We start from the raw sequence: 12370 nt of genomic DNA, 5'->3' as shown, positions 1-12370 counted from the left end.
TCTTGCTTAGCAACCAAAATGTTGGCTCAGAAACTCTGGCATTTGAAGCACGCAAGTCTTAAAGCTGTCAAGTTACAAGACCCTTGTACCCCTAACCCTTTAGGAAAAAACCCCAGAGGTGTTCAACCTTGACAGCTTTAAGACTTGTTGACTTCAACTCCCAGAATTCCTCCTCCAGTCATGTTGGCTCAGGAACTCTGGCATTGAAATGTGCAAGTCTTAAAGCTGTCAAGTTACAAGACCCTTGCACCCCTAACCCTTTAGGAAAAAAATCCCAGGGGTGTTCAAACTTCATCTTGATGATGTGCGGATGGCCTGGGGGAGGAAGCTGGAACCGGTTTTAAATGGCACTGTAAATTTGTGGAACCTCTTCTATAGAAGAGGTTAGAACTGGCAGGAACCCACCCCTGGTTCAGGAGATCCTCTAGCTAGGATTCTGTCCAGTTCAGCAAACCCCCAAATGATATCCCTGGCTGGCCATGCCCACCCCTTCCCACCCCTCCCTGGAATCGTCACGTGGCCCATTCTTCATGCCAGGTAAGTGCAGGGGCAGCACGGAGGCTTGGAGAGGGGGGGAACAGGCTTACTGGAGGTTTCGGAAGTGCAGAAATGGGCCTGTTTCCAGCCTCCGGAGGGCCTCTGGAGCCTGGGGTAACCAGTTTTGGCCCTCCCAGAGGCTCAATGAAAGTCTCCGAAGCCTGGGGAGGGCGAAAACACCCCCCCAGCCGTGGTGTAGGAGGCTGACAAGGCCACACCCACCCAACAATGGGGCAGAGAACCTGTTGCTGCAATCTTTGAATCCCACCAGAGTAAAGGTAATGGTTTTCAGGTCTGATACTGAACATACCATAGAAGATGGATATGTTCATACAGCTTCTGAAACGCTCACAACTTTCCCATAAAAACCAAGAGAAATGAGGTCTTATATAAATAATAGTGTAGGGCAGGGGTGTCCAACCTTGGTAACTTTAAGACCTGTGGACTTCAACTCCCAGAATTCCCCAGCCAGACATGCTATCTGGGGGAAAATTCTCAGAGTTGAAGTCCACAAGTCTTAAAGTTGCCAGGGTTGGACACCTCTGATGTAGGGGGAACAGTAGAGTGAAGAATATCTTTTTATTGGGTTAGGAATATTTATTTCTGATGATTTTAATGTTTTTATGCTGTAAGTTGTGCAGCGTCGCCTTGAAATGAGATCTCCAACAAATAAATGTAATTCATAACAATCACACAACCCTCCAATTGAACGTGCATGCTAAAGCAATATAGAAAAACAAGGATTCTACCTTTCCACTGAAGCTCTTTCCAGAATCCGAAATAGTTTCAGGGGCCATGAAGGCTGGGGTCCCAGCAGTGCTGGAGAGCTGGGCATCACTGCCTTCAAACTGATTGCTCACTCCAAAATCAGCGATTTTGACATGACCATCATCCCCCAAGAGCAAGTTTGATGGTTTGATGTCTCGGTGAATGATCTTCTGATAATGCACTGGAAAGGCAAAAGAGAAAACATAATGTCCAATGGTGGCTAAAGGAGTAACTATTTCCATTCCAATGGTGTCCAATGGTGGCTAACGGACTAACTACTTCAATTCAATATTATCTTATAAGAATTCCAAAAAGGATGGTTGCTGCCTAAACTCTTCTTTGTTGATTGTCTGTCTCTCTTGACCTTGGATTTCTAAACTTTCTAGCAATAAAGACAGCCCTATAGCTGAGATGGTGAACCTATGGCATGCATGCCACAGGTGGCACGTGGAGCCATTTGTCAGGGCAAGCAAGGCCAGCTGACTTCAGCCTTTTTTTGAGGCCATTTTTCACCCTCCCCAGGCTCCAGAGGCTTTACATCTTGTTTCCCCGAAATTACAACATGCCCTGATAATAAAGCCATGCCACATTTTTCTGGTGGGCAAAAATATAAGCCCTCCCCCACAAATAAGCCCCCTGGACCACCCCCCACCTCCGTCCAGGCAGAGTGCCGCTCACCAACCTAGCGGTATCCCGAAGGTGCCAAGCCACAGGAACCAGGGGGAGGCAAAAGTGATCGTGTTGCTTAGTGCCTTCCGGATACTGCTAGGTTGGTGAGTGGCTCTGTGCCCAGCTGAAGAGGGTGGTTGCCGGGTTCTCGCCGCAGAGCGAGGGCACCTCTGCTGTGCCGCCGCCGCATGGCTTTTTCTGCAGCTTCCAAACCGAGTCTTCTGGCAGTGGCCACTCTGGGTGTACGCTCTATGGTTGTACGCTCTGCCGGCAGCTGGCCCACAACCATAGAGCGTATACCCAGAGCGGCCACTACCGGAAGACTCGGTTTGGAAGGGGCAGGAAAAGCCATGTGGCGGCAGCAGCGGCAGCAGCAGCGGAGGTCCCCTGGCTCTGTGGGGAGAGCTGGGAAAGGGCATCGTGAGGCTGGGAGACGCGCGAGCGAGAGCGGAACAGCCGCTTGTGCAACCCCCCTCTCCAGCCGTGCAGAGCACCATTCACTGCCATTTCGAAGGCGCCAAGCCGGGGGAGCCAGTCTTATTTTCGGGGAAACACGGTAGGAGCCTGAGGTTTTGCTGGCCTGCCACCTCCCACCCCACCCCCAATTGTGACGGCTGCTCGCCTGGTTCACTTCCCCAATGTCCCTTTAGCAAGGGGTGGCGGGTTGAGGGGGGGAGAAGCGAGACACGCATCCTAGAGCTACTGGAGACTGACAGCCTCGCTGCGTTCCTTGCCCTTTCATCCAGGGAAGCCCCTTGTAAAAAAACCCTCATGAGTTCAACTTGCAAGGTTTTTTTTACAAGGTGCTTCACTGGACAAAAGGGCGATGAACACAGCAGGGCTGGACAGTTAAGAGGTGTGCCTCGCTTCTCCCCCCAAAACCTGCCACCCCTCACTAAAGGGACGGTGGGGAAGGGAACCAGGCAGGCTGCCTTTACCATTGGGGCGAGGTGGGCGGTGTTGGGCCGCGAGGTGCGCCTCTTACCTTTCCAGGTCCGTCGTGGTCCTTGCCATTGTGTCCAGGGAAGAAATTTGATAGAACTCACGAGAAGGATTTTTTTTAACCAGTGGCTTCCCTGGACACAATGGCGAGGACCGCGACGGACCTGGAAAGGTAAGAGGCGCCTCGCTTCTCGCCTGCCCCAGAAAATAATAAGCCCTCCCCCTATAATAATGCCAAGGCCATATTTTGTGGGTCAAAAAATAAGACCATGTCTTATTTTCGGGGAAACACGGTACATCATTATTCATGATGTTTTCTTGGCAAAATGAAAACTTTTTTAAAACAATAATTTCTAAATTTATGGAATGGAATGGAATGGAATAGAATGGAATAGAATAGAACTCTTTATTGGCCAAGTGTGATTGGACACATAAAGATTTTGTCTTTGGTGCATATGCTCTCAGTGTACATAAGGAGAATAAAAATACATTCATCAAGAATAAAAAGATACAACGTTTAGTGATAGTCAAGGTTACTAATAAGCTATCAAATCATACTAGGAAACAATAAACAATATAAATTGAAAGATACAAGCAACATGGTTATAGTCATAAGTAGGGAGAGATAGATACTAGGAAGGAAGAGAAGAATAATAGTAATACATTCTTGGTAAATTATTGACAGTGTTATGGGAATTAGTTGTTAAGCAGAGTGATGGCATTCGGGAAAAACTGTCCTTGTGTCTATTTATCTTACAGTTCTGATATTTCTTGAGAGTTTCTCAACCTATTTAGCTTTCCAAAAAATAAACTAAGGTTAGTTGGGGACTGCCATCTAGTCTTCAATGGGGAAGAGCAAGATAGCCTGTTTTTCAGTTACAGTTTTATGGAAGGGGCTCCCAATAATTAAATTAGTATTAGATTCAGTATCAGATGCTATGGGTTGCAAAATCCACCACTTGGTTCCTGGGCAACTTATTTTGAAACTGAACAAAATTCTCTCAAAATTGTTTCCCGTCTGGCCACCTTCTTCCCACTGTTGTTTCTGCTTACAATCATTCAAAAATAATGTTTGTATTGTTTATTTTTTTAAAATAATAATATAAAAACAATCTTTTCTAAGGTGTCAACTTGCCAAAACAAGATATCCTTTGAGGCACTCCATAGGAGGGAATATGTTAAAATTAATTGTTTATCCAATTTATATCTTTCCTTTCCCTTGGTAGAGCATCACAAAAATGCAAATATATTTTTTAATAAGTTAGAAACAAGGCAATTTAAATCAACTTAAACTTTGCAAATATCAAAATAATTGACATTTAAAAAACTAACTGAGGAGAGCTAAGCCCTAATTGTTCTTGTAAAAGCAGACAGAGTGAAAGTCTGAGCGTAGATCCCAAGGGAATAGACTTTGTTTAAAATTAGAGATATGCAAAACTCCCACTTCACCCAGAACAAGGATACTGTAAAATCTCCATGCCCTCCCCACCCGAGGGGAAGGTTACTGCAAAATCCCCATTTCCTCCCGATCAGTTGGGACTCAGGAAGCAGAGAATAGATGGCGTTGGGATTAGTCAGAGCTGGTATTTACCAGTTCTCTACTCAAAATTTCTACTACCGAGTCTCCAGAACTGGTCAGAACCTGCTGAATACTGCCTCTGCTGGAAGACCACCAAATCCTCTTAAGAACAATCAAACTGGTGAGATCCAGAAGAAAAATGTTCCATTCTAGGAACAGTAACTTTTTGTCATTATAAAAATCTAAAAATGTTCAGCCTTTGTTTTCCAATAGCATTGGAAGACAAAGGCTGAGAAAGTCTAGTATAAAAAGTTGCCTTAACATATCAACACTAGGCCCTGGCAAACAAGGGGAAGTTATTCAATTGGATTGCTGTCTCCATGATATTCATGAAAATTCACAATCTATAACATAGACAGTAGGATCTGTCTGTCATCCAGATAAAGGTCCAGAGACAGGAAGAGGTTTCTGTGACTGGAGATGTTATTTATAAAGAACACGACGCTTTGGTGGATTTTTGAAATATCCACGATAGCATTCATTGATGACCCCTTGAGGTCAACTACAGCTATATTTAAATAAAGTTCTACTCTTAATTATAACAACAGTTCCAATGCTTCAGATTCTGATCAATTAGAACAGTGTTTCCCAGTCTTAGCCATGTTAAGATGTGTGGACCTCACTGTCCAGAATACCCCTGCCAGCATTCAACTCTCAGCATTCTGGGAGTTGAAGTCCATACATCTTTAAATGACTAAGATGGGGAAAGATTAGACAATAGAGTAAGCTCAATTTAATGGGCCAATTGGAGGAAGGTTGTCTATTATTCTGGATTATCCATCAAATCTGAAAGTGAATCATTGCATCATAGATACTAAGAGATTGGGCAACTATTTGTCTGAAATGGTATAGGGTTTCTTGTTTGAGCAGGGGTTTGATTACAACACCTGCAGGGATACCCTTCCAACTCATTCTGTTTATATGTTATTCTAGCACCTTTGATATATTTTAAAACTATGCAGGTAGTCCTTAACTTTCAACTATTCATTTAGCAACAGTTCAAAGCAGTGGTGAAATTCATTTTTTTTTACTCCGGTTCTGTGGGCGTGGCTTGGCAGGCATGGTGTGGATTGATGGGCGTGTCTTGGTGGGCGTGGCAGGGGAAGGATACTGCAAAATCTCCATTACCACCCCACTCTGGGGCCAACCAGAGGTGACATTTGCCGGTTCTCCAAACTACTCAAAATTTCCACTACCCGTTCTCCAGAACCTGCTGGATTTCACCCCTGATTCAAAGTTGCAATGATACTGAAAAAAATATTTAAGCATTATCACATATGTTGTAAAAATCAAACTAAATTTAATAGTCTTTTCCAGGTTCAGCATATTTGCCTATTGTGAGGGAGAGGCCGGCAAAAATTCAGACTGAAATTTTATCCATTGCATTTATGAGTCCATAAAAGGAAGATTTTATTGTATCCTTTCTACATCATTTTCTGCAATTCTACTTCAAATACTAAGGCCTTTTCGTTGAGCACGGGGGAGAATGATTTGTTTTAATCTATTTTCAATCACTCTTACGACAACTGTGAGCAATTAAATTATTGTTGTTTACTGCAATGAAATGTTTCATTTATTGAATCCTTGCTACTCAGCCTACTGAATTATACCATCATTGACATATTGACCGAAATTCTGATACAAATTTAAAGAATAGGAGGTTTGCTTAGATTAAAGGTTCACCCTGTTTCTACAACGGTTCAATACGTTTCTGGAATTCAGCCAAGAATGAAGAAAAGGCAAGACACTATTTACCTTGTGAAAACATAAAGACGGCTTATCACAAAAGAGACTCAAAGGGTTTCTGCACCATACATTACTGCAATTTCATATATGCCTAAGGTAAAGGTAAAGGTTCCCCTCGCACATATGTGCTAGTCGTTACGGATTCTAGGGGGTGGTACTCATCTCTGTTTCAAAGCTGAAGAGCCAGCGCTGTCCGAAGATGTCTCCGTGGTCATGTGGCCAGCATAACTAAATTCCAAAAGCGCATGGAACTCTGTTACCTTCCCACCAAAGGTAGTCCCTATTTTTCTACTTGCATTTTTACATGCTTTCAAACTGCTAGGTTGGCAGAAACAGGGACAAGTAACGGAAGCTCACTCCATTACGTGGCGCTAGAGATTCGAACCACCGAACTGCCAACCTTTCTGATCGACAAGCTCAGCATCTTAGCCACTGAGCCACCATGCCCCTCATATATGTTTCATTGGTTAAATTTGATATAACAATCTTTCAAGTGAGAATGTCCCAAATTCAAGCAGGAAAAGAGGATTGAGAGAGGTGGCTGATTTGATTAATCTATTTCTCAAATGGCTATTCAGGTTCATGAATTGCTAATTATCTCCTTTTGGTGAGGGAAAGTTTCATTTTGTACAGCGTGGAAACTAATTCAGCATTTGCTTTAGAAGATCGTAACTCTGTGGCTTTTGGCACCACAGATGCAAAACGATCTGAGATTCTTTCTCCTTGCAGCAAAAACTTCTGAATCTGTATGTGATCAGCATCTCTAATAACCAGAAATATTACTGCAGTAGCTGGACTGCAGTGACTAGGACTTTTTGAGGATGGGATGGTTGTCTGCAAATTCCTTTTTCGGTAACTCCTTCTATCCAAATGGAAGTCTATGTTTGAAGCTAAAAATATTGTACATAATCAAAAAAGCTATTTACCACTTGTGTCACCTTGAAAGGGTTGAACACCCTGTGGCTGTGATGGGGAACCTATGTCACATGTGCTGGAAGTGGCACACAGAGCCATCTCTCCAGGCACGCCAGCCATCACCCATTGCTCTTCTGGGTCCCACCACGCACATGCGCGCCAGCCAGCTGGTCTTCGCACACAAGGGAGCACTGTAAACTGGAAGAGCAGCTCCCTGGCATGCATGCATGTGCCGGCAAACTGCTCTTCCGGTTTGCAGTGCTCCCATGTGTGCACGTCAGGGAGCTGCTCTCCCGGTTTCTGGTGCTCCGTGCGCACCCGCTCCCATTTTGGCACTGAGTGCCAAAAAGGTTCGCCAACCCTGCCCTATGGAAATTAGAACTGACCACAACAATTTAGAACACTTACAAACTTCTCATAGATTCAGACAATACCGGGCAGGATGGGTGTGAGTCTTCCTTATTTTCACTTTTTTCTCTTAGATTCCTAACTCAGGCAGATGTTTTGTTGCAGAACCCAGAATTCTGCTTACTGTATCTATGATCCTACTCCTACGTCCATTCTGCATCCAGAAAACTGCCCACACCAACATCTGGCTTAGCTTATGAGACTCATGGGTCAGAAATGAGACTATTTTCCTATCCATAATCAACAAAAATAGGAACCAAGAATGTGGGCTTGGACCAGTGGTGGGATACGACTGGTACACCCCGCTACAGGCGTACCGGTGCCTGCTGGGAGCACCAGGTACCATTCCGATACAGTGCTCCAGAGGGCTCACCCGCCTGCCCGTCCTCCTTACTGGTATTTGAGCTGATTGTGGGCTTCCGCGCATGGAGCATACGGCGCCTGTGCAATGCTCCACCGAGCAGCTGGAGTGTTGTGGAGCATCATGGGCGGTAGGTACGCATGAGCACGCTATGCATGTGCTACGCATGTGCATGTGGTGGATGCCTGGCCCCATTGCACCGTACCAGTTGCACCGGGATCCAGAACCCACCACTGGCTTGGACAGATGACCCCCCAGGGTCCCCCAATCTCACTCTTTCTTTTCTTGGGAATGAAAACTTCATTACAGTGAATATCTGACTATCTGGCTATGTGTTCCCTGGGGGGGAGACATCTTCATACTTTGGAGTGAGAGCCAGCCAGCTGGAGTACTTAAAACTACCCATCTCCAATGTCAAGATGTACCGCTGTGCTTGATGTGAAGCCTGAAAAAGACTGTACATTTTTTTCTGTTTGAGCAAAGACATGAAATTAGGCTTGCTAAAAGGGGCAAAATAGAAGATAAATGAACATCTACTGAAAGGTCACAGAGTGATCTGTAGAAGATGGATGAGATTTTTAATTATTTAAGAAGAGCTATAGCACAAAATCTCCATTCTCCATCTTCCATCCACAGAGATGTTGAAATAGAAATTTTTTAAAAATGTCTCCAAACTTGTTTCTCTTTGAACCTCTCTATTCCCCCCAACAGAGCAGTTCTATTATTTATTGCAGAAAAGGTTTATACTGGAGTCTCTGCCATAATCAAGGCCCTGATGGTTTTTGAAAAGACAGAAATGAAGAACAGCAATTGTCTTCCCTGATCACCTTTCTTTTCTAACCCAATTTTTTTCATTGAAAATCAACAGGAAGAAATCAATCTATGCCCACTCCAGGGAGGGCACAAATACCAAAGATTCTTTTTAATAAAGAATCAGACACAGCATACTTTTTACTACCTGCAGGGTAAACATAAAACAATTTAATTGCTATATAAATATTACTCAAGGGTAAATATTGTTACACAAAATAAACTTATATAAAATATCCACATGAAATACAATTATTTAAGTTTCTTGTAATAGTCCAAGGATGAGAGATTGCTGAAAATTCTGTCCTCTTAATAGAGAGTTTTACTAGAACAGAGTGTGAAGGAGATGAAATATTGATTCAAAATAAATCTTCACACTGGCTTGGCCAGATGCATTTTGAATGCTTCCTCAGGTCTTCTCATCAAAATACTGCCAGTAACACTAGATCACTGAAGGTCAGAAGGCAAGGCATTCACTCTCAGGACTCATAATTTCTCAAAGAAACCATGAAATGTCCCACTGTGGCCATGTCTTCCTTTCCACTTTTCAATGTTTAGAGTGTTGACTTCAAGGAAGAAAAAACACCTGTGTTCAATGGCTTCCAGGGGACACTTGCCAGAGGTGGTATTCAGCAGGTTCTGACCAGTTCTGGAGAACCAGTAGTGAAAATTTTGAGTAGTTTGGAGAACTGGTAAATACCACCTCTAATTGGCCCCTCCCCCATCTATTCTCTGCCTCCCGAGTCCCAGCTGATCGGGAGGAAATGGGGATTTTGCAGTATCCTTCCCCTGGAGTGGGGAGGGAATGGAGATCATACAGTATCCTTCCCCTGGAGTGGGGAGGGAATGGAGATTTTACTGTATCCTTCCCCTGCCATGCCCACCAAGACACACCCACCAAGCCATGCCATGCCACACCCACCAAGCCATGCACACAGAACCGGTAGTAAAAAAATTTGAATCCCACCACTGACACTTGCATGTTTTTAAAACAAGTACAGGCTACTCTAGGGTGCAAAAATGCAATCGGGTGACTGCATATGACCAACCACAATCACCACTGTTTATGCAGCTCACCTCACCCCCAGATAACGTTCATTTCATGTATTGCAACTTGTGAAACCTTGTCTCCAAATAGGTCTGGGCCCTGCCCACTTTGGAGATCAGCTTCTAATCATATCAAGTTGGTGAACCTTGGAAATCTACATCCCTGGATTATTGGCGTGATAGACAGACAGATAGGCAGACAGAGAAAGACAAGACTAGGCAGATGGATATGACACGCCGCAACATGGTTTTTTGTATCAGCATGCTTTTGCCTCATAACAAACTCCATACCATTTGGGGAAGGGGGGGGGGGGGAGAGAAAAATGTGTTACCAATAGAGGAGAATGTGTTTCAATTATATTAGCACATTGCACTGTCTGCCGAAGCTGCTGCGAATTGCATTAAATTGGATTAATGGAGAAATCTCCTGCAGTTCAAGGACAAAACGCAACCTGAAAGGGCTGCTGCTTCACTTTACTATCAGCTTCATGTCATAGAGCAGAGAAATGATTTAGCACCTTTCAAAAGAAATCTGCAGAGGAAAGCAACCGAGGTGAGTTGGGGGATAGTATCTGAGAGAGGTTCTTTTTCTTAGAAAGACACCAAGGTCAATTTGTGTTAGAAGTATAAAGGGAAAGGACCATGAATTGAGGAAGCTGTACTAGGCTATATAATCAGACTATTGCTCCTATCTAGTTCAGTGCTGCCCACCAGGCTTACCCTGGTCTGGTGGCCCTCAGGTTCTGCTGGACTGCAACCTGCCTCATCACCAATAAGCATGACTGAATTCAGTGCTGGCAAAGGGATAATGAGACTGGTAGACCTCCTGATACAGGCCCAGCAAGGAAAAATCTTTATCAGCCCAATGTTGGAGCCTGAACCTAAAACCTTTTGCATGGGAAGCACATGTTCTCTCTTTAAACCATGAACAAGCATCTTTATGGTACCTGGAAGCATCCCTTTTTAATGGTTGCCTCTTGGTTCTGAAACAATCTCCCTCATATGTTGTTATTGTTAGTTGTGAAGTCATGTCTGACCCATCGTGACCCCATGGACAACATTCCTCCAGGCCTTCCTGTCCTTTACCATCCTCGGAGTCAATTTGAGCTCACTCCTACTGCTTCAGTGACTCCATCCAGCCACCTCATTCTCTGTCGTCCCCTTCTTCTTTTGCTCTCAATCTTTCCTAGCATGAGGCTCTTCCCCAGTGAGTCCTTCCTTCTCATTAGGTGGCCAAAGTACTTGAGTTTCATCTTCAGGATCTGGCCTTCTAAAGAGTAGTCAGGGTTGATCTCCTCTAGGACTGACCAGTTTGATCACCTTGCAGTCTAAGGGACTCGCAGGAGTCTTCTCCAGTACCATAGCTCAAATTGACCCTCAGATAGGTCAAGGTAATTTTTTCCTCTGTCCAGCTGTGTCCAACTCTAGGGGGGGGGGGAAGGTGTTCATCTCCATTTCTTAGCCGAGGGAGTCAGTGTTGTCCAAAGACGCTTCAGTGGTCATGTGACTAGCATAGCAAAGGCACACAGAACGACGTTACCTTCCCACCAAAATGGTATTTATTTATCTACTCGCATTTGCAAGTTTTTGAATTGCTAGATGGGCAATGCTGGGGCAAGTAACAAGAGTTTGCCCCATTGCAAAGCGCTCAGGTCTTGAACACGGGCTGATAAGCTTAGCATCTTTAACCACTGAGCCATTGTGCCCCTTCTCCCTCAGGTATATGAATCTAAAAGTAGAATTCCAAGGAAGATGAGGGCTTGTTAACTATGCAGTGGAGAAGTTTGTGGTCAGTGCTGGACAACAAATCTAGTGTTAGCTTGATACATTTCTAGAGAAAATGTGTACTGGGTTTTTTGAAAAAAGGCACCAGGCTAACCAATTTCGCTGTATTTATTTTGTACAACGACAGTAAAGACTATACTATACAGTGGCCTCCTTTCCTTGTGGCAATCCATTTTGGGAATATCCTCTTCATAAAATAAGCTTTTTCTGAAATTAGGCATACACTGAAAATGTTTTGTTCAGCACCCCTTAAACACAATGGCCGAACCATTTACAGGCTTGGCTTCATTCCTGCAGGTGTCTTGTTTTAACTATATTTATGGTACAAAATAAAATGCAACATAAACAGCCAAAATTTAAAAAAGCCATTTTGTTTATGTAAGTGTATTAAATTTAGTGTGGTTTGTATTGCTGTATTTTTTTATTCTGGATAGTTTTTGCCTTTAAACTGTACTATGTCTGGACACACTGTATGTCAGGTAAAATATAAATATTAGTAGTACTACAGCAGTGGTGGCGAACCTTTTTCGCCTCAGGTGCCAAAAGCACATGCGTGCGCAATATCACATGAACTCGAGTGCCCACCCACATAACTTAATGCCCCCCCTCACCTGTGTGGACCGCACATTTTTGCGCAAGGCTTCCTCGCCACTCCCTGCTCTGGCTGCTTCCCCTTGGCTAACACCCAGTGAGGGGAGAAGTTGCTCTGCCACAAACGGGCAGAGATTGGGGTGGGGATGGGGGGATGCTCAAGTGTGCTCCTGTGTCAAAAAACCTTCCCTTATCATTCTCCTGTGTAAAGA

General features: G+C 44.1%; 1 protein-coding gene across 3 annotated transcripts in view; it reads right to left on the bottom strand.

Annotated features, from left to right (window-relative positions):
• CAMKK1 (calcium/calmodulin dependent protein kinase kinase 1) overlaps positions 1-12370 on the bottom strand; it is a 160166-nt gene that overhangs the window by 33944 nt on the left and 113852 nt on the right. For all 3 annotated transcript variants that reach the window (XM_081945930.1, XM_081945932.1, XM_081945931.1), the window contains exon 10: positions 1287-1486. In XM_081945930.1, coding sequence (XP_081802056.1) covers positions 1287-1486 — 200 coding nt within the window. The remainder of the gene's footprint in view (positions 1-1286; positions 1487-12370) is intronic.

Source organism: Natrix helvetica (genome assembly GCF_964273705.1).
Source record: "Natrix helvetica genome assembly, chromosome: 2".
Classification (NCBI taxonomy): domain Eukaryota; kingdom Metazoa; phylum Chordata; class Lepidosauria; order Squamata; family Natricidae; genus Natrix; species Natrix helvetica.
The sequence above is the reverse complement of the archived record's forward strand: the minus strand, read 5'-3'. Positions and strand labels throughout refer to the sequence as shown.